This window comes from Pholcus phalangioides, unplaced genomic scaffold (assembly GCF_987345545.1).
Source record: "Pholcus phalangioides strain wild (caught in Gottingen) unplaced genomic scaffold, Ppha-v1.0 ptg000009l_1, whole genome shotgun sequence".
NCBI classification, from domain to species: Eukaryota; Metazoa; Arthropoda; class Arachnida; order Araneae; family Pholcidae; genus Pholcus; species Pholcus phalangioides.
Window position 1 is genome coordinate 50,571,530 of NW_028301602.1, and position 23,947 is coordinate 50,595,476.

At 37.1% G+C, this 23,947-nt stretch overlaps 1 protein-coding gene across 3 annotated transcripts in view; it reads left to right on the forward strand.

The window, feature by feature from the left end:
• Nucleotides 1-23,947, forward strand: part of OstDelta (oligosaccharide transferase delta subunit) — a 329,525-nt gene that overhangs the window by 63,958 nt on the left and 241,620 nt on the right. For all 3 annotated transcript variants that reach the window (XM_089236493.1, XM_089236492.1, XM_089236491.1), the window contains exons 4-5: nucleotides 4,196-4,307; nucleotides 12,945-13,008. In XM_089236493.1, the coding sequence (XP_089092619.1) occupies nucleotides 4,196-4,307; nucleotides 12,945-13,008 (176 nt within the window). The remainder of the gene's footprint in view (nucleotides 1-4,195; nucleotides 4,308-12,944; nucleotides 13,009-23,947) is intronic.

Here is a 23,947-nt window from a genome sequence, read left to right on the forward strand (position 1 = left end):
ACAGCGTGGTTGCTCGACGCTGCTACTATCCTTCTATACGAACCGGGTGGTTCCCCTGCCGCTAGGACACTCTTCTTCGAATTCAGCTCACAATCTTGAGTCGTTGAAGCCACGACCTCATCCTGTCGACTGCGCCAGTAAAGTTCCCCTCTTCTTATCGGTCGTAGGTCCTTGGCTGTACCTCCACTACGATTCCAGGGAAAAATAACTGGATTCTAGACTCCCAAAAAGAAGAAAACAACACTATATTTCTTTTATTATCCAACACCTTCACGAAACCGTCCTGTTTCTTCGGTAAAAACTTTCGCACCTCCCTATCTTTTTCGAATGTCTCAACTCGTTTCTCTCTCTCGCGACTCCTGTTTCTCCTCTGCCTTTTTCCAACCTCTTTTCCCCTGATCCTTACAGTTACCAAATCAAATGTTGTATTTATCAAGGTAAGGGTGGCTATGACTTTATAAAACGGCAAGTGTCGTATCTTGGAAACGTTTATTTTCTCTATTCTTGCCTGTTCCAACTGGACTGTACTGGATATTAATAACGGCATTATAAATATTATAGGGCGCATTAATGTGTGACGTCACGGCCGGCAGCATTGATTCCAAATAAAAATGAGCTGAGCGAGGTGATCGTGAGGTCACCACTAATGCTCCTTATTTCACTAAGCAGATTTAAACATGGTTTGTACGGTCCTTGAAAAGTCCTTGAAAAAAAAAAGTTTATTTTCAAGGCTTTGAAAGTACTTGAAAATCGATAAGAGTCCTTGAAAAATTTGTTTTTTCTAAATAGTTTTCACCACTTTTTTTTTACTCCGTAAGTGACGTTATATAAGGCTTTTTCCCTGTGCTTTGCTCAGGGAAAAAGCCTTAGCAGCCAATAACCCTGGATAATTGGATTTAAAGCAAGTTTTTTCCCCATTATTCTTAAGCCGGGTTTTCATAGGAGCAGGTACTCTGTGCCGCGTGCAAAGTGAATCGCCCAGCGTGACACGCCGTCCACTCACCAATAATACAAGTTCGACTGTTTTCCTAGAGAGCGCAATAAGCCTCACGGCAGTGTTTTACGTTGGGTGTGATTGGCCGACTGCTTCTGGAGGAGACACATGCATTGTGCGCCACTCGTTTTAGGGATCTTCTCTTCATTTTTGTTTTCTTTCACTTCCCTTCATCGAGCTCGATGCTCCCCTTCAAGCCGGAGCATGCAGATGACAGAGTAGCTGATGTGCCACGGTAGGAATACACAAACGCGTAGTGTGGTAGTGTGATTATGTAAAATGTTTCTGTCGACGCGAAATGATCCAGTTCGGTTCATGCGGTGCCAAAAACCTATGTTGGAATGTTTTTTCCCCTTTTTATTCTCTGTGCAAGTGGAACCGCTCAGCCCGACACAATATGTAAATCGCGGGCGGCAGGCCCTCACAGGAGCTCCGCTTTGTACTGTAGGCTGGTTCTTTTCCGCATGTATGTCGGGATTGTTTTTTTTCTCCGAGATTGCCGGTTGTTATTTGTCGGCCGTTTTATTTATTTTTTTTATGATCGTAAATGATCTTGTTTTTTTCCTCGCAACTTTTATGGAATAAAAGCTAGTGTTCAAAATGAACCGATCGTTGTTTTTTTTCTTCAGCTCAGTCGGCACGCTCTGGCCCCCAACAACCCACTTCTAGAAAAACCCGGCTTTATGGTAGCATGTATCCTGCGATCGTATGTAGACGTATTTGGAGTCGTTGGAAGTCATTAAACTTTTGTACTAGGTATTTTTTCTGGAGGACTTGAGAAATCAATATCTTAGAAAAAAAAATTGTCTTAATTTTTGCCGAAATAATTTCAGCCTTTCGGTCTGTGAGCGAGCGAAGCTTCCTCTGATTACTGTCAATCATAGGCGGAGATTGACTTGGAAGTCTGGGGGAGGGGCATGGTCATTATTTCTGGGGGCACGACGATGATGTCAATTCATATATACATTAGATCTGTCAACTTCACCTTTCACGCTAGGTCCCGTATCTCTGCCCATGCTGTCAAGAAAATATTTATTTAGGAGTGATGTGAAGCGCTTGTACAAGGTTCTTTAAAGAAAGAAAAAAAATGAGTAGCAAGTGTGTGTGCTTTTAATTACTTGTGGCTGAAAAATCCCTTCTATCAAGGTTGCTGAGTGTGCCAGACAAAAATGCTGCCAAGTGCGAGCTGTTCTTCAATGGGTGAATTGGCGCTGAAATCCATTGAGCTTATATTACTGGAGGGAGTATGACGCAGGGCCATAACTAGGATTTTTGTATTGTCTTGCCGCTCCCACTAATTCGGAATTAGATAATTTTATAACAGTGTTCACCTAAAAATTGCCACCTGGGGCAGTTGCCCCCCCCCCCTTCGCCCTGTAGTAGAACTCCTTAATACACGATGTCGTCTTACCCTGTAGTAAGACGCCTTCATATACAATTGTATTAAGGTGTTCTACCCTGTAGTACCGGTGCTGGTATGACGTCAGTGGCCTACATCATTCCTTGGAAGATCACATGACACATTGAATGTCGGCGCATCTCCGTTATTTTCTAATGGCATCCATAGTTGTTTAAAACAATAAAGGAAAGAAATAATTTCAGTATCTATGATTCCAAAATTAATGAGAAAAAATCCCAAAATTAATGAGATATAATTCCAAAATTATTGAAAGAGATAGTTCCAGAAGTAATGAAAGAAAAAATTACAGAATTAATGAAAGAAAAAATTACAGAATTAATGAAAGAAAAAATTACAGAATTAATGAAAGAATTCCAAAATTAATGAAAGACAATTCCAAAATTAATGAAAGACAATTCCAAAATTAATGAAAGACAATTCCAAAATTAATGAAAGACAACTTCATTGATGAAAGAGATGATTCCAAAATTAATGAAATAATTTTAGAATCAAAAAGAATTTCAGCATTAGCGAAAGAAACAAATCCAGAATTGATGAAAGAAATAATTCCAGAATTGATGAAATAAATTCATAATTAATGAAATAATTTTTCTTTTTCTATCTTTAAAAGAGTTTTTTTTAAAAAGGAAATTAATTGCAATATTTAGAGACTAAACTACGTTTCAATGAGGAAATCGACAGGCACGAACTGTGTTATTCAATGTGTCATATGTTTTGTATGATATATATGTGTATGTGGCCTCCTTTATTCATTACAGATGATGTGAAATAAAGTAAGTAGAAATGTAATCTCTGAAAGTTTTAATAAAAATTAAATATGCGCCTATTCATGTGAAAAATATGCTTTTGTAAAAAAAGTCCTTGAATTTTTAAGTTTTACCTTGAAAAGTGCTTGAATAGTCCTTGAATTTTTTTTCGTTGGAAGAGTATGAACCATGTTTAAAGCTCTAGCAAACAGGACATTTTTTTTTTCAACCTGAGCACAACTCAGGTCTATCGCCATAGGCAATTTACTACCTAGTGAGTTGTGCCGGAATTGTAAGTGTGTACCTAACAGTCTGAGTGCGTATCTAGTGTTGTGTATGATTTTTCAGTGCTGCCATCTATATCTCAGAAGTGAATTGAGTGATGTGTAGTGACAATATTTGTACTGTTTGTAATCCTGTTGCTCTATGGCGAGACTTTTTAATGGGGAGATCGGCTCGCATTTGCGCCGCGAAGTTGGGAACCACAGAAAACCAACTTCAGCCGACCAAAAAAAAAGCACATTTTCTCTCTGATTCAATCAAATGTGGTTCAGGTGCATCAAGGCTACAATAATAATGGCTTAGAAAGCTGGGCCCTGCTATCATTTATTGATTCACTAAGAAAATGTGTTAATTTTTTTCTGACTTAATCAAATGCGGTTCAGGTACATCAAGTTGACAATAGTATCAGCTAATGAAGCTATTGTTCATTGATTCTCAAATATTCCAATACATTTGCATTGTGGTAAGCCATGTAGTTCTTACCAGTTAAAACCACTCTTGATATTCATTGACCTCATTCATAGCTAATGTGTGGTGCTACTATCTGTTGGCCACAATAGTAAATTGAATAAAATACTGATACAAAAACACATTTTATTTGGCTTGTACTGTAAATTATTTTCTCACTGTAAAAAGTAATCATGCTTTGAATATAATTTTGATTAAATCTGCTGTAATTTTTTTTTCTATGTAATATTTATAATTTCTTTTATGAATGAAGTATTAATTTTTTATGAAATATTTATCATATAGGTTGACTCGGTTACTAATTTGCAACAAAAATTTGAAGTGACACTGAGTGACTCATCATCTGTGACAGATATTTACTATTCATTTTTTGGAATGAAAAATCTTGGTTTAAATGGTGAGCCCTTGCATATGTGCATCATTTTATAACATAAATCATTTATATACTCAGAAATACAAAATGCAGCAAAACCCTTTCACAAGTAAATACGATTAAATTAGTTTTTCTTGGGGACAGTGTTAAAATTAATGCTTTGTGGCATTTTTGTCATTGTTCTCTAAGGCGGGCATTACACTATAAAAGTTTTATATAAGTTCTTTTATGAAACTTGAAAAATGCAACCAATAAGCAGGGTTGTCAAACTTGCTCCCCAGATAGATACTCATTTCTCCCCCTCCCAGCTGGTATTTGGTATTACCTAAAAAAAACCATTTTTTGCGGGGGGGGGGGGGGGAAATTGTTTTCAAAGAAATTATTGATAATTTATAATGCACAATAATTTTTCACACATAAATCAATCAAATAAATTGAAGCCTCTGTGTAAAGAAATAAACCAATGTATGTAAACTGAATTTTCATTCAAAAAATATTTACATGTTTGCATTACATTTTTACAAGTTTTATGCAGGTGCATCAGACTTTCATAACTGAAATATCAAGAGACAAAACATTATCTCGTAACAAAAAGAAAATAACTTTGGGGATCCTTGAATTGAACACTAGGTAACGAACACCTTCAAGTGAAACACAACAAAAAGTATAGTTTTTCTCCAAAACTAAGACCTAACCAGAAAATAAGCCTTAGCTTGATTTTTCAAGATGCTCATAATATATTCCTGATCCTGAAAACTGGCCTGTTAAAATCGTCAGCTAGATGAAGGTATTCTGTAGGTCTGTTGCTGTACTTGGCAGATTGTCTTGTATAAAGTGATATTAATATACAATATTATGTTATTGACATTTGTATTTATAATAATTCACGTTATTCTGTAGTTTTAAGTTCCCAAAAATGGCTAATTTGAACAAGTGGAAAACACCTCCAGAGTTATCAATCCTCAGAATGACTGCTATCTCCAAGGGTGGAAAAATGTACAGATTGAGAATTCTTGAAGAGCATATATAGAACAAGCAATCATTGATTTCTTCTTGGAATTAGAAATATTTATGGAGTCTTGTGGCAGTTGGGTGTGGTGTGGAACTAATGTGAATGTTGGTAAATATCGAGGTGTCATGCACATCTGCTTGAAAAAAGGTTAGATAAGCCATTGCGGTGGATTATCTGTTCACTGCATATGAATGAATTACCCTTTTGACACTCGTTTCTACATATTGACAACAGCACATCAGGACCCAAAACATTTTCAGGGAGAATCAGCAAAGATATAAAAATATGTGAAAAAAAAACATCCCAGCGTTTCATTTCAAGTTATTTCATATCACACTCAGAGGCCACTTTCAAAATCACAGTGCAAAATGTATAAGTTGCAAGGTTTAATGTAAATAAGTCCAGGTGAACTGGATGGTTTTACTGTGCTGTCCATCTTTTTTAAATAGATTTGTTTACATTTTACTGTTCAATGCCAGTGTTATAATTTTCAATAAATAAAGCACTTTTATTTCTAGTTTGCAGCAGGGTTGTTTGGTTTAAACCAAGTGGTTTTTTTCAAAAATCATCTGAAATAGAAGGGTGCAAAAAATTTTATGACAGCCGCTCTTTCAAACAAGGTATCAAAAGCCTAAAACACCAAAAACAAAAATCAAGCTGACGAAAAGATGTTTGATAACAAAAAACAAAAGACAGTGCAGTTTTATTTCGGAAAGGGTTGAGGGTTAACGAAAATATTCTTGTTAATTTCACTGCTCCAATTTATAAATATCTGCTCCGAATCCCATAATTTGCTGCTCCAAATCCTGAATTTGCTGCTCCAAAACTGCTCCAAATCCTGAATTTTGCTGCTCCAAAATGGACTTGGTCACTTCCCACCCCTGTACACAACTCGTGGTAGAAGTCTCTCCAGGTGCCCTCTTGATTTTCGTGGCGCGAAGAAAACATATGCCGGAACTGCTCTGGGGTGAGTTTGAATCTCCTCAATAATAATTCTTTAACTTGATTATAGTTTTGTACTTGCTTTTCCGGCACGTGGGCAATTAACTGGTTCATCTCGTAGGGAAGAAGTCCCAAGAGCTCAGCTAATCAATGTTCCCGTGCCAGGGCCACGCGACGAGCTTGTTGCTCAAACAGCACCAGGTACAGACTTATTGTTAGGTTCTTTCATGCAAATTAAATGAACTCAACCGTAACCAGATCGACCACGATTCGATATGCAAATCATGACGTGATCGCACATGTTTATAATGTGTATATATATGAACTGTTTGGGATCCTTTTTTTTTTGGTTTTTGTCTTAGTGTTATTTATGTTTGCATTGTTTCATCAGTTATGTTAGACGTAATATGGACTTTAGTTTTCAATGATTTCTAGTGGAGATCAATATGCTGTCGTTAAATAAATCCGTTATTTTGCCGATCATTATTCTCGTATTCTTTCCGTCTGTACTCGCGCATAACCACACTTTGCCAACACTTATGTCTGCTACCCCCAGCATGATTATCCTCCTCTCTTCTGGCTCCGGTTTCGATCCTCAATCTTTCAAGTTCATGTTCCATCTCCTTTTCCCTATGCAGCTTCTCTATCTCTACGCTGCTCCTCCATCTCTTCTCTTTCTTTCCTATTGCCTATGATCGTTTTCAGCATCTCTCTGCATGTTGCTTTGTTGTACACTTCACTTTCCTGTATGGCATTCACTAATTGCATTAAGTTGAACTCTGGTCTGACTTCTACTCCATGGGCGGAGATATGGGGGGGGGGCAAATTGCCTCCCCAGCATCAAAGGTAGAGTCGACTGATCTAATGTATATGTGAATGGACATCGTGCCCCCCCCCCCGACTTCCAAGTCTATCTCCGCCTATGTTCTACCCCCAAGTTGGTGGCTATGGTCTCCAGATCTTTCTTGTTCCCTTTTGTCAAATAAGTCATCTTTATTTATTGTCTCGATACCGCCGCACAATACCTGCTTTTGTTTCCCTAGGCAGGATTGCTCCTCTCAGCACTGTAGTCGGATTGACTTCACGAAAATAACAGCGTGGGAGCTTGATGCTGCTGCTATCCTTCTATGTCCTAGCCATGGTAGAACCACTGTGTGGCTAGGACATTCTTCTAATTCAGTTCACAATTTTGAGTCGTGCAAGCCACAATCCTATCGACTGCACCAGTAAACTTTCCCCAGACTTCTTATCCGTCGTAGGTCCTCGGCTGTACTTCTACTACGATTCGGGGACGAAATAACTAGGTTCTAGACTCCACAAAAGAAAAAAACACTTTATTTCATTTATTATCCGACATCTCAACATGTCTCTTGGGTACAAACTTTCACACTACACTCACTTTTTTGCGAATGTCTTAATTCGTCCCCTTTTCTTTTCTCGTGACTTCTGTCTATCCTCTGCCTTTTTCCAACCCCTTTTCTCCTGAACCTTATAATCAAGAAGTTTTTTGTGGAAGCTGCAGCGTGCATCTAATTTATCAGATTCCAATCTTGCAATAAGATTTCACATGAGATCTTCAAAAGAGCTTCAAACAAAAAAGAGCAAAATGTTTGGAGCTTTGAAATCTTTTCAGAAATGACTTACACTCTGGGGGGGGGGGGGGGACAGCCTTAAAAAACTCATCTCACACTTGATAGGGGTATCTTTTACTGCCGGGCAAACAGAGGTAACAAGCTTACCTCAAAGCTGGATTGGGTTTTTGACATCACAAGCATTAAAAACTGCTTTCAACTGCCAAAAACTGTCTAAAACCTAAATGAATGCTTTTTGATAATGTTTTGAACACAATAGGTATATAACATGATGAAATACTTATTTTTTATGTATATCACAATGTTTTATTTTTGAACATTAACTTTTTTTTAAATAATGTGATCACCATGTATTCCCAAGAGATCTTTACAATCTGTCCAGGAAATTTGTTAGTGTGGTAGTAGACATCCATGCCCGAACCAGGATTCGAACCCTGACCTGCACAGTCAGAAGCTAGCTCCCTAACCACTGGACTGCCAGGCTGTCCAGTGGCTAATTTATTACAGTAATTAAAACAAAATATTAATAATTTGCAATTTTGAATTTTTCAACATAAGAGTCTAGAACATATAAAATGTAATTTTATGGTTTATTTATCTAAGCTACTCATTACCCGTGTTCAATTTGCTAAGTGGAATAGAGCTGTTTATTCAAAATATGTATGATAGGGCATCACAGATTTAGGTTTTAGTTGTCAGAAACTATAAATCAGTATTAAAACAGTAAAAAACTTATTGTCAAATAGTTTTTTAACCTGATAGATATGCTAAATAAAAAAAAACTTACTTTTATGTAAATTAAAGGGTTTTATATTTAAAATTATAATTACTGAGAATCTATTTTGATATTTTAAATTTTCTGATTAGCCCAAAATTTTATTCCATGTAAAAATTCTCACACAGAATCTTTTAATACACTAATTAAACATTTATTTTCATCTAAAAATTTCTTAAAGCTCAGGGTGTATAAATTCACAGAGCTTTAAAGAGTATTTTCAACTAAAACAGAGCTGACAGGACTTGATACCCAAAGCATTTGTTTTGCACATTCAAAATTAAATACAGCTTCAACTGGAAAACCATTGCATTATAAATGCTAGTAAATATACCATATCATAGTGCAGAAGTAAGAATAATTAAATTTGACTAAGCGTAAGTTACAGGAGTTTCTTAAGCATCATGTAAGGGTAAGTTACAGGAGTTCCTTAAGCATCATGTACAAGCTAGCATTGCCAAATTAAATGACATTTTAATTCTACAATTTAGTATTTTGATCGCTAGATATATTTCAGTGCATGAGTATCTCAGTCATTATCTAGATAATTTAATAACAAACAAATCAACATATATTATATAATAAACTTTTTAAACACTTATCTGTTGTAAAAAGAGTACAACTGATGGTTTATATCAAAGCACATATATGAGTAGTTGAAGAAATTTTGGAAGGTCAAGAATCATCCTGAATCAGAGAAAATGTCAAATTGTTCCATAGTTTTCCTTCCAGTGCTTATGCTATGCTTTATTCAAATTGTATATTTTATAAGAAAAAAAAACCCATATATTTTTTGTCCAAAAATTCTGTAGAGTAGAAAATTATTTTAGAATCTCATTAAATATTTATTCTTTGTATATTATCAAACATATACATAAATTATTTGTATAACTGTCAAAAACTGCCATGTGTCAAAAATCTGGTAAGAATAGGAGGATTGTCATATTGGGGAATTGTAATTACCCTGGTATCGATTTGGAAGAATTTTTAGATTTTTTTTTTTTTTCAGCTGGAAAGCAATATGAAAGAGACTATTTTAAGTAGGTGCTCGATAATTTTTGTATCAGCATGTATCAGAAACCACTAGGGGGTACTGTTATTTTGGGTTTAGTTCTCATTATTTCTGAGGATCTTGTTGAACATGCTTCAGTGGGGGATGAGTTTTCTTCCAGTGATCATCATGTCATTAATTTTTCTTTAACTTTTCTTCGGGTAAGATTGATAACCTGATTGATAAGACTGGTTCCTTGTTTTTTGAGAATTAACTTTGATGTTTTGAGAAAAAGGTTAGCGGAAATTTTCAATGACCAATTGGAATCAGTGGGATGGTAAGTCAATGGGAAGAATTTAGTACAAAGCTGTCCTCTGTTTTGCACAATGTCATACCCTTTGTTCTAAAAAAGCGTGTTTGTACATCGTACCCCTACGGTTCACAGATAGCATGCGTAACCTTTATTTTGAAAAGGAAAGGGCATACGGAGAGTATAAAAGGGGTTAGGTGACCTATCATTGTTTACTGATACAAAAAAGAATGTTGAAGAAAGAGATAAGGAATGGTAAAAAGGAAGCTGAATCTAGGTTGGCAGATAACACATTGGCTGTGACACAAAATCATATTTTACATATGGCAATAATGGGTGTTAAGGGGACAGTTGGCCCCCATCTCCATAGGAGGATTTAGGGTAGAGAGCAATGTAGGCATGTGTAATGTTTTCAATGACTTTTTTTGCGTCGTTTTTTAATAGAGAAAATGATATTTAATGATTGGGTGTCGCATGGAGTAATAAAATCCTCAACGATTTTCAAGTTGAGAATGTGGAGGTCTTAAATCTTCCAAAAAATGTATGTGCAAGCAAAGCACCGGGACTAGATGATATCTATCCCAGGGTACTCCGGGAATGTGCTAATGAATTGATGGGGCCAGTTGCACATATCTACAGGAGTAGTGTTGCTGAGGGTATTGTCTCAAGGGATTGGAAATTCGCTAATGTTGTTCCAATATTTAATAAGGGTAGTAGAGAAACTGTCCAATTTTCACCCCGTGAGTTCGCAGAGCTCGCTCTCAAATTTCTGAAATTTTCAAATTTTCAAATTTCTTCAAATTTCTGATAAAATTATTAAATGATGAAGTGGATAGATTAGAATAATATTTTATCAGATAAGTCATGTAACTAACCTCCTTTGCTTCTATGATCACAGACTTTGGATAAGGGTAAAAATGTAGATGTTTATCTTGATTTCCAGAAGGCATTCAATCAGATCTAACATGACAAACTCTTAAAGTGTTTACACGAGATTGGGATCGGGACAACTTGCTGAATTGGATAGTATAGATATTGAGAGATATGTCACAGTGGGTTATGGTGAATGGGGAATTCTCTGATTGGATAGGCATCACAAGTGGAGTTCCTCAAGGAAGTGTCCTTGGCCCCCATATTTTTTTCATTTTGTATTGATAAACTTGAACAGGGTATCGATGGGATAACAAGTTCGCAGATGCCGTGAAGCTAATGGGGGGTAGTCATAAAATCAAAGAAATAGGGAGTTGCTCTCTAAAATTTTTCAAATTTTTTTCTTAAATAGTAGCTAGTAGAAACAATCTGCTTGTTATTTTGTTTTACATTTCTTTTTTTTTTTAATCTCAATCCACTATAGTTCTTTGAAAATCTTGTTCTGTGACAATAGTAATCTCTGCCACTCTTGCCACTTCGTCCAAAATGAGTGCTGCCTGAAGGTAAAGGCACCTCTGGAGACGATATCTTGGAGGTAAGGGCGGAGGACCTCTTTCGTGCTTGAATGATCAGAAAACTCAAGATCATCACTTCCTATTTTATACAGAATATAAAGAAATCAGCGTATAAAAGAAATGTGCTATAGGTGGGGTCTTGTACTTCTGCTTACTGTAAAAAATAAGAATAGCTCTGCTTGTAGTCCCTTGAAGTGAAAAAAAAAAACCCCTCTAATGTTGAGATTGGCAGTTCCAGTATTTTATGGTTTGTATTACATTCGGTTTATTTCAGCCTGCCAGGCCTTCTGAAAGTTGTTGAAATAGCCCTTAGGGCAGTACTCTGCAAATTTTCTCACATTCCGTTGTGCATATACAGTATAACCTTCTGTTAGTCTAATGCAGCGGTTCTCAACCGGTGCTCCTTGTGAACTTCACAGGGGCTCTGCGACCACTCGAGGATAATAAAATAAATCAATAAATTTGATAAAAGAGAGGCCTAAAAGATACCGCAATATAAATAATATACAAAGAAGGGCTCCTCTATAGAAATCACACACACTCCGCAAGTCAGAAAAGGTTTAGAACCGCTGGTCTAACATGTTGGATTACACAAGGAAAAAACGGAAAACAAACTTTTCTTGATTGCGCACTTTCCTAACTGTAAAAGTATGAAATATAGGAAGTTAAATTTTTGATAAATTCATGCATTTTGTTATGTGAGCATTTTGTTTTGTGAGCATTTTCTTCAGTGACAATTTATACAGAATGTCCAAAAACAATCTAGATATTTGGCAGCCCTCTGTAATACTTATTGAGGTAAATTTTTACATGTTTTTATTTTATTATGAAACAACCCAAGGTAAAAATGAGGTAGCATTTTATTTAATTGAATTCTTCGAATGTAATTCAAGCGTCTGCTGAAGTCGACATGTTTGTCGATACTTCTGGGGTGTCAAGTTACTGAGATTCTATTGTACTAAATTCTAATGGCTCAATTTAAGAAAAGGGAATATAAATTTAGTGGTATGAGAACTGTTTTACACCTGTGTACTGTGCTTGAGATTTATGTAAAAATTCGGATTTGCTTGAACGTATTACGAGAAATACTTGGGGTGCTTGAGTATCCATGGCTTCAATGCAACAGTTTTATTTAAAAAGCAAAGTTATATAAACAGTCCCTAGTGTAGGAGACTTTAAAATATCTTGTTAAAAGAACAAGAAAAAACTAGGCTTGTTTTAAAACAAAGAATTGTTCCTCTGCCAAAAATTGATATCTACTCCAATGATGAATATTTACTCAGGCGTTATGTTGTCTATTGTTATTGAATCCCTAAAACCTGTTTCTGCACGTAAAACCATGTAAAAATAATCTAACCAGAATGATCTTTTTCCTTGTTTCCTATGGAACACCTTTTCCACTTTCTGTGGATTTCTGTATTGAGGGAAGGAAAAAATTTCATTGAAAGAAGGAATGTGAAAAAAAAACATAAAAGGGGTTGAGTGAAATCAGTTACATCACTATTTGTTAGATATAGTTTTATATAAATAATTAAAAATAAAGCATGAAATGATTTTATCTAGTCATATAAGAGGACTATTTATTTTTTTTCAGTGGATTCAACAAAAGTTTCAAAATTTCTTGTCTCTTCTCTGAAGAAAGATGACAGTTTATGGAAGTGAGTACCGAAATGATGACATTTGACAACAATGCATACGAGGAATGTAAATTGTATTTCTTAAAAAAACATTGCCTGATGTATAATATGCTATGCCAAATGTGATAAATCTCATGATCATGCATAGAGATGTAAAATTCTCAAGAATAATTTGTAGGAAAATATTCTCATTGAGGAGAATATTTGTGAATATTTTCTCTGGAGGGAATACTATTATAAATAACTTGAGGATATTCTTATTCTTGATTAGAATATTCTCCTGTTATTTATAATATAAATTTATATAATATCCTTAAATATTCTCAGTAAGGACTACTTTTACAAATTACTGGGAAATATTCTTTGTTCTCAAGTTATTTATAATATTCCTTCCAGAGAATATTCTTGAATATTCAACTCTATAAGAATATTCTTCAGTTATTTATAAAAGTAGTCTTTCCAGAGAGTATTCTCAAGAATATTTGTAATAACATTATAATAAATAATCTCTCTTTAAGTAACTTGAGAATAATTATTTTACGATAAGAATATTCTCTGTTAATAGTAGTCCTTTGAGAGAATTATTCTTGAGAATAGTATCCGTCCCCCATCTCATTTCCCATCAAGAAGACAGGGAATATTGAAGTTTCTAGCCCACAATATTTAGAGCAAGAAAATGGAACCAATATGGCTGAATTGCACAACTTGCAAAGAAATGTTAGTGATAGAATTTAAGTGTGTGTACATTGAAGAAAACAGTTCTGTATCTTAGAATGAAGGCGATTGTAAAAGAATAGCTAATAGCTTCCTTTGTCAATCAACTTTTACACTTTGCTTTAAACAATTTTTTGAAAATTTATCTAATTTTAATGTATTATTATATAATAATAAAATATTCATATAGCCAAACTTTCAAATTCTGTCGCCATCACCAGAATATTCTTGAACTATAAGTTGTCATTGGGAGGTGATTATACCAAAAATTGTATTGTTGTAAATATTTCAGGCAATGAAAACTGATGTATATTTCATAATATAAATAAAATTAGTAAAAAAAATTGAATTACTTGAAAAAAGAAAAATTAATATATTCTATATTCTTACATCCGGGAGCATATTATCACAATATTGTTCTCTGAAAATATTCCCACCTCGCATCTCTAATCATGCATAATCATCTGCTATCATGCATAATCACCAACCACTTTGATAAGATGGATAAATTTTGTGAATTTTTATCACATTTATCTGCGATTATATACAATTGCCAGCACATATTGGTAAATTTTATAAATCATCAGATTTAGTGGTGATGGAACAAATATTCAGTCCAGCCAAATGTTGCTTTGATATTTGGCCAAATACCTGTAAATTCAAGTGCATGAAACTGATTTTAAAAAATTATGTTAATTAGCATTTTTCACTTAGATTAAAAATTTACTGATTACATTTTATTGTGTGGTGTACATTAGCGCTCAAAAGGCGCATAAAAAACAAAAAAAATGTGTCTGAATTTCGTATTTTAATTTTTTAATGTAATCTATCCTATGCAGGGTTTGTACGGTGCTTAAAAACTCCTTAAGAAGTCATTCGTTTTCATTTCCTTTTTAACAACCCTTAAAATCCTTCCAGCTGTTTCTAAAAAAAGAAGTCTACTTTCCCCCCACTCTCGATTTTGTCCCCAAAAATCTGATTGTGGTAACTGCAGCTCCTCATTCAAATTATCAGCCCCTCATCAGGCTTTTCATCGTGAAACCCCTATCATATCCTTGATCGTACAGATGAAAATGGTTTACTCTAGTCCAGTGTTTCTCAACAACCGACCGCAGTTTCAGTTTTCAAAAAAAGAAAAAAAAGCCACCACTGAAAGCAGCAGAAGTTACTATGGTCGATCGTCATTGCGTCAAATCCCGATGTTTCAGGGGAAAAAAAATTCATTTCATGAATAAGAGCTAGTCCGCTGAATTATGAGAGTTAATTTGTAAATTTCACCAAATAACGGGTGTTAAATCGCCAAACATTGTGTTGAAATGTCCTGAAATTTGGTGTTGATCCGCTTTGAGCGAGAGATGAGTAAAGAGTTGCTGCAAATATATAATTTGGTAAGAAAAATCTTTGTCAGCTGTGGATTTTTATTTTGAATAATTGGGGGAAGGAGAATGAATATCACTTTTAGAATTTTTATAATTTATGTGATGCTGTTGCGAGTTTTATTTTTGACAGAAACTTGAATGTTTTACAACACTTTGGTGACAACAGAAAAGTATGTATGTGGATTGATTATTTTATGAATTCTTATGATGCTAGGTAACAAATCAAAAGTTGAAATTTCTGAACCACTTCTACGTCTATATTTTTGAGAAGATGGAAAATTTTTTTGACAAATTAAAAATAAATTAGAATATGTGCCCCGCCCTTTTTTTTGCTGTAAAACATGTAAGTTATGAAGTTTGCCATGACTCCTTAAAAACTGCTTGAAACTTTTTAAAAAGTCCTTAAAAACTCCTTAATTTTTATGTAGGGAATTTTGTATAAACACTGATATACTTGAAGGGGGCAAACACGCTGTAACCCAAGGCTGTAAGTTCAGAGGCAGTAAATTTATAGAATGAATAATCAAGGAAATAAGATTAAAATACGAGAAAAGTGGCAAACCACAAATCGGTCTCTACCTATAGAGCAGAGACCAGGTAAGCAACCGAAAGAAAGACCTAAAGAGTATGAAAGCATGTAAAAAGACTAAAAAGAGGACCAGGTCAGTGAGTGACCTAGTGCATTTTTGATGGAATGGTATAGTTACGAAAAGGCAATAAATTCCTTTGCAAAATTATCGTATTTCGCATTCAAGGAGCAGTGAAATTACGTTCCCCTTCAGAAAAGAAAAAAAGTATTACGACCATGGTAAATTGGATGGGAGCGAATTCACTGTTTTTGTTCTTTGAAAGTTATGGGAGTCAGCGTTAACGTGGCGAATTTTTTCGCACTAAAAATAAGTAGCCCTGACAGCAGCATCCATAAACTCTATCAACCGCATTTATAAACCCTGTATGTTGTTGATTTGATTTGCATGTTCATTTTATCCTTATTTTCCGTATTTCCGAATTTCAGCAAAACACAGGTAATAGCTAATGTTGACCACTTCTTTCCACGAATCTACAGAGATTCTAATGAAATATACAAGCACAAAAATTGCTATAATAGAAGAGAAGAAACTTTGAAATTGAGCAGATCCTGGACACCAGCTCTCAGAAGAACAAAAACCTTCCCCTGTTTAACCAATCGACACCAGTATCGATTGGTTAGGGACAATGCAAGACTATGGTGTCGCAGGGGATTTTTCTCTAATAGGGTTGTTAATAAATGGGATAGCTTACCCCCGGAGGTAGCAAATTGTAACACAATTGACACATTTAAAAAGCAATACGATAAACATGTTCGGGGTAAATCGCGAAGCTATCCATACTTAGAATAAGACAACCATAAGTATTCTTTATGGGCATTGTATAATATTTTATCATGTGTATATATTGTTTATAATTTGTGTTAATTGCATTTTTAATTGGGTTGCTGTATTTTTGAAATATATGACATCCATATTCAGGGGTCTGTCCTGCCGGAAATCCGGACCCTTCACAAAATTCCGGGGCTAAAAAACGGACCCTTCACAAAATTCTGGGGCTAAAAAAAAAGGATGTTTCACAAAATTTGGAGGATAATAAACGGATCCATCACGAAATTGCAGAAAACGAACCCCTCATGAAAATTACGTCGTAAAAAACGAACTTTTGGGACTGCTGTGCGACAAAATTCTTATCAGTTATGACCCTAGTCGTAATAGAAAGCCATTGATTTTTTTTTTTTAAAGCATGCATTGTTGGCCCAACACCACCACCCCCTCCCCCATAGATGAGTAATTTTATCTATAGAAGTTGTTGGTTGGATACCGGAAAACATGACCTTGAAAAGGCGATCGGAGAAACATCGTGACCTTGAGAGGGCTTTCCTTGTTTCTAGGCTTCTTGTTAGGACATCCCGCTGGTTGACCACGGATTGACCGCGTCCGATATTTTATCGCACAACCTATGCCATTATACAAACGCTTTAGCCCCGCACTTCTCCTCAAATAGTCTTTGAATCACAACCTCTTGTTAGTCGTAAAATCGGCGTAGTTGATGCTTATTGTAGAATTGGATTTTTTGTGCACGTTTTTTTTCCTGTATTGCGCTTTCATTTTTGAAAATTTAATATGAAGCGTGGTCGATCACCAACAGGTGGAAATTCAAGGAGTAGTGATTACTAAATTAAAAAAATACGGCCAACTGACGTTCGGGGGATGCAGCTCCATAACATTGTTTTTTAAACGAGGATCTGAAAACGTCACCAAAAAGACATTATATACAGATAATTCCAATTGTGCTAACCTGGAAAAAATTACTGAAACATTGCTTCCTTCATCGGTTTCGAACCACGCTGTCGAAACCTTGGAAACGGCGCGATACATTACCGATTTATCGGAGGCGCCTAAAGACATTACCGATTTATCAGAAGCGCTGAAAGACATTTCGGATTCCTCGAAAGACATTGCCCATTCGTCGGAAGCGGCGGAAGAGATGACCGATTTATCGGAAGTGGCGGAAGACAATTCCGTTTCTTCGAAAGACATTACCGATTCGTCGAAACTGGTGGAAGACATTGCTGATTTATCGGAAGCGCTGAAAGATGCTACGAATTCGTCGGTAGAGCCGGATTTTAAGAAAATTTCATCTACAGAAGCTAGAAAAATGGGTCCAAAAGTACCGAATTTGTTGAACATCGCACGTTTTGAGAAGCTTCACAGTTGGCTATGTTACAGCATTTCTGCATTTGGCTTTCTTTGCAAAATATGTTCTACATTTTTTGATAAGGAACCCTGGATTGACCAAGGGGTGCAATTTGGTGATCACCCAACACGATGTGTCAACAAGCATATATATAGCCAGAAACACAAACAAGCTGTGAGTGCATCAAAAACCCCTTGTATTTGTTTACAGAAAAAACTGAAATTGCTGTGCAGAAGACTAAGGAAAACAATGTGAAGGTTTTAACAAAATATATAAAGATTTTGTACTTCATGATAAAAAAAAAAATGGGCAGTCTCCGATAATTTTTCTTCTGTAGTTAAGTTCATTGGTGAGGATCTTGGTGACAAAGAAATAGAATGCTATCTTGCTGCATGCGGCAAGAATGCCACCTATCTATCAAATGTGTCAGTAGACAATCTTACAGAGGCAATATCTTTGTATTTAGAGAGGAAAACTTTGACGGCTTTGCAAGTAGCCACTTCCTTTACATTGATAGCTGATGAGGCAACTGACGAAGCACAAAGAACACAGTTGGGTTTAATAGTGCGTTATAAGATAGCTGGAAGTCCGCTCAGAGAAGAGTTCCTCAGTCTTGTGAACCTAACTGCGACAAATGCAGAATCTGTTACATCTGCCATTGAGAAGTTGTTGATAGCAAAAGCAATTCCAATCACTAACTTGTTGTTTTTAACTTTGGATGGAACTAATGTGATGAGTGGAGAAATATCAGGTGTACAAAGACGTATACGACACTTGGCACCTCATTCTATTTATGTCAACTGCAGAAATCGACTAGCTTTAGTTTTTGTACATTTGATAAAAAAATATCCCATTCTACAGGCTGTGGATGCCATTCTCATAAGCTTATGGAAGCTTTTTCACTACAGCCCAAAGAAACAGCAAGTGTTTTTAGATATTCAGCAAAATGTGTATGGTGTAGATGTTTTGAAAATGTTGAGTGTTTCGGTTACGCTGTGGTTATCTCATGGACTTGCATGCCAACGAGTGATTGATAGGTTCCAACAGTTGATTGAAACGCTCGATAATCTTTTCTCATAGACTCAGGAGCCTGAATTGAAGGGGATTAGAGAGCAACTTCTGAATACAGATGTTCTCCTATGTATTCTGTTCTTGGCTGACTTCCTCAAAGTTATAAACAGATTTAGCTTGTGGCTTCAGGGCTCTACAATCATGTTTAGCTCTATTAATGCAAAGGTTCTAGTTGTTTGTCAGGAAATTGAAGTGCTTGCAAATGATTTACATACAGGGGAACACTTCAAGCAGTGTAAAGATCTGTTGTGTTTCTCCCAAGAATGCACTGAACTTAATAGGAAAAAACGAAGCAAGAAAAAGTATGGAATGAGTGCAGACAGCATAATCCAGGAATTTAAGGAAAACTTTGTTCACAATTTTATTTGTGATTTTCAGGAAGAAATGTCGGCTGCATTTGGTGTGAAAAACAAAATATTAAATGTAACAAATATCAAAATATTAAATGGAAGGGGCCACCCTGCCCCTTCCAAATGATGGGCCTGTGTATACTGTCAACTAAAAAAGTCAGAAGTGCACTCAATCAAACTTTTCGACGGTGACGCAACTTATCAAAGCCTGTTCAGCAAATCTTCGTTGAACTCCAAACCATGATGTGAGCATATTGAGACAATAGGTAGGCCAATTTTTGCTAAAGCTTGCAGTCTCTCTCCAGAAAAGTTATCTCGCGCCAAAAAGCAATTTCTGGACATGTAAAAACAAGGATTTTGTCTGCCATCAAATAGTACACGAGCCAGCCCAATTCATATGGTCAAGGGACCTAACAGTGCATGGCGTATCTGCGGTGGCTACCGTCAGTTAAATAAGATCACCACACCAGACAGATATCCCATTCCTCATATCCATGAACTAACCCGCATTCTTCATGGGACTGCATTCTACTCGACCATCAACCTCGTCTCGGCATATCAACAAATTCCAGTGGCAGAAGCTGACGTGCCCAAGACTGCCTTCGTCATGCCTTTCAGGCTTTATGAATTTCCTTTCATGCAATGCTGCCCAGACATTCCACAAGTACATCGACCAAGTGTTGGCTGGTCTTAATTTTTCAGCGAGATACGTAGACGACATCCTCATCACATCAGCAAACTCTGAACAGCATAAACAGCACCTGGACATAGTTTTCAAACGACTGGCCGAGCATGGTCTAAAGATAAACTCTCTGAAGTGCAAATTCTTCGAAGATGAAGTCACATTTCTTGGACAAAGGATATCATCAAAAAGTATTTCTCTTCATGATAAATTGAAGGTGATAAAAGATTTCCCAAGACTGGTAACCATCCAAGAACTTCGTTTTCTGGGAATGTTGAATTTCTATTGAAGATTCCTTCCTGGATTAGCAGAAACACAAGCTCCATGCCTCCACAAGCAAACATGCGTATGCAAATAAAGAGATATGGAACCAATCAGAGTACGGCGCTGCGGTTGGCAACGCCTATATAACACAACAAGTGTCTGGCATAATTGTTAGATCAGTTACTGCTGTTACAATGGCAGGTTATCGAGATTTAAGTGAGTTTGAACGTGGTGTTATAGTCGGCGCACGAGAGATGGGACATGGCATCTCCGAGGTAGCGATGAAATTTGGATTTTCACATACGACCATTTCACGAGTGTACCGTGAATATCGGAAATCCGGTAAAAAATTAAATCTGCAACATCGCTGCGGCCGGGAAAAGATTATGCAAGAACGGGACCAACGACGACTGACGAGAATCATTAAACGTGACAGACGTGCAACCCTTCCGCAAATTGCTGCAGATATCAATGCTGGGCCATCAACAGGTGTCAGCGTGCGAAACATCATCGATATGGGCTTTCGGAGCCGAAGGCCCACTCGTGTACCCTCGATGACTGCATGACACAAAGCTTTACGCCTCGCTTGGGCCCGACAACACAGACATTGGGCTGTTGAAGATTGGAAACTTGTTGCTTGGTCTGACGAGTCTCGGTTCCAATTGCTTCGAGCTGATGGACATGCATGGGTATGGAAACATCCTCATGAATCCATGGACCCTACATGTCAACAGGGGACTGTTCAAGCTGGTGGAGGCTCTGTGATGGTATGGGGTGTGTGCAGTTGGCGTGATATGGGACCCCTGATACATCTAGATACGACTCTGACAGGTACGTAAGCATCCTGTCTGATCACCTGAACCCATTCTTGTCCATTGTGCATTCCGATGGACTTGGACAATTTCAGCAGGACAATGCGGCACCCCACACGCCCAGAATTGCTACAAAGTGGCTCCAGGAACACTCTTCTGACTTTAGACACTTCCGCTGGCCACCAAAATCCCCAGACACGAACATTATTGAACATATCTGGGATGCCTTGCAACGTGCTGTTCAGAAGAGATCTCCACCCCCCCCCTTACTCCTACGGATTTATGGACAGCCCTGCAGGATTCATAGTGTCAATTACCTCCAGCACTACTTCAGACATTGGTCGAGTCCTTGCCACGTCATGTTGCAGCACTTCTGCGCGCTTGCGGGGCCCTACACGATATTAGGTAGGTGTACCAGTTTTTTTGGCTCTTCAGTGTATCTGTATTACCACTACGCAAAGAAGATTCCTGACATCAACCAGACAAGTTTCAGTTTGCTGCCAACGAGACTGCCATCAATATATTCTGTTAGCAACTGTTAAAGCTTGACCTAGGACTTCGTCGTGCATTTCATTGGTCATTCATCGTTGCTGCTGTTTCGCGTCCAATCATAGTATCTGACTTTCTGCGACATTTCGGACTGGTTATAGATGTTCGGCACGGACAATTAATCGATCTTCTGACTCAGCTTCGTTCACATTGCAAAATTGCTGGTGCAGATACCATCCTCAGCAGTGAAATGCATCCGGGACAATAGTGAATTTCATCGAATTCTCACCGAGTTCCCTGAACTGACAGAGACTAGCAACGTTTAATGCTGTTAAGCATGACGTCCAACACTGCATTGAGACCAAAGGCCCACCAGTTGCATCAAAACCTTGCAGGATACCACCGGACAAACTGCGTGCAGCCAAGAGGGAATTCGATCATCTAGTTGCCCAAGGAGTTTGCCGACCATCCTAAAGTTGCTGGACAAGCCCAGTGCTCATGGTACCCAAGTGTAACAGAGATTGGAGACCATGCTGCAACTACAGGAGACTGAATGCTGCAACTATCTTTGACAGATATCTCGTTCCGCACATCCAGGACTGACTCTTCAGGTGCTAGAGGGAAAAGAAATATTTTCCACCCTAGATCTCGCAAAAGCTTTTCATCAAATTCCGGTGAGACAAGAGGATATTCCGAAAACAGCCATAACACCATTTGGGCAGTTCGAATTTCTCTTCATGCCTTTTGGACTGTCAAATGCATCTGTAACATTCCATACATATGGTGTTGTATGGTTTCGCCTTTTGTGTACCGTATTTCAACGATGTTCTCATGGCATCTACAAACGCTGAAGAGCACAAGGAACATTTGTGCCAAGTATTTGAACACTTTTCCGAATTTGGAGTTTGCCTCAATGTTGCCAAATGTGTTCTGGGGCAACCATCAGTTCGATTTTTAGATTATATTATCTCTGTAACCGGCGTTGCATCTCTTCCAGAGAAGGTGTCAGTCATCTCAGAATACCCAAAGCTAGACACAAAGAGCTTCAATGATTTTTTGTCCTCAATTTTTGTCATTTTGTTCCAAAAGCAGCAGAGAGACGCATGCACTTTTTCATAAATTTCTCGAGGGTGCCAACAGAAACAATAAGAGGAAGATCGCTTGGACCAAAGAAGCAGATGAAGCATTCCTGAAGTCTAAGCGGGATCTGGCAGATGCAACAGCTTTGGTGTTTTCAATGGCAGGAGCATCTTTAGCTGTTATGGTAGATGCTTCCGATGTTGCCATTTGCGCAACTTTGCAAAAACGTGTGTCAGGATCTTGGATAATGGATCTTCCATTATTCCCTTCTCAATTAAAATCAATTATATGAATTTTGTTGATAGGATTTTGTTAAAAAAAGTAAGAAGAGTAGGAAAAAGGTAGGACATTTTACCAAAAAGTACGACGAGTGAATGCCCTTCATTCAACAAAATAAGCCATGCTGGGGTGATGTCCCGTTTCGTCTTTTCCCAATTCATCCTTAGATTAGAATAGTCCCGTTTCATCCAATCTCTTCTTTCCCCTTCCACTTCTCTAGATTACTGTCAATCAAGATAAGGCAAGTGATTGACTTACCAGGAAAATGTCTGAAACAATTCATATTTCACCATATTACACAGGAATGTCCCGTATTTCAGTGATATTCTCGTGTTTTCCGTTGTTCTCATAATTTTTATCACGTGTAAATTATTGTTCCAGATAATTTTTTCGCAAGACTTCGAGATATATTGCAAAACAAGAAGCGGTTTGACGGACAAACACATTTATTTACTGAACGGTATTTAGAACCTAATTAAAGAGTTAACTTTCTCGGAAAGTTAAATTGCAACTGACTTTTCATCCAGTCTCTCCCTAATCTCCTCTAATCAGAGCCTGCCATCTTGTGAGCACCACACTATTTATAACCCTGGTAGAAACTTCAAGAAAAAGAACATTCCACAAATTTCTATTTCCTAGTACCAGGTTTGTGGCGCTACTGTCTGGGGGTATATCTCTGGAATTTTCTCTACACACACTCTGCTAGTTCTCCACTAATCGCATCCCTCTCCGATAAACCGAAACCGGCATCAACTCCATTGCCAACAGAAGACCACGATAAAGAAATACACCATCTGTCGTCTATAGTTCGTAACATATTATAATGACATATAAATATTCATCTAAACATATTTGTTGTGTTCCAAGTTTTTCCCCCGTGGACTACATTGCGATTTCCAGTAAATTCTTCATTACCCTCTGATTAATAATTTATGAGCAATAAGTGGTAATTTCATTGTCTTTCTTCCAAGTTTTTGTTGAAAATTACCAATATTCCATATTTTACTATATTTATGCTCCAAATTCCTTGTGTTTCCTGTATGAAACATGTTGGGTGCATATTTTATTATATACCCCAGGGGTGGGAACTCTGCGTCAATTGCGCCGCACTGC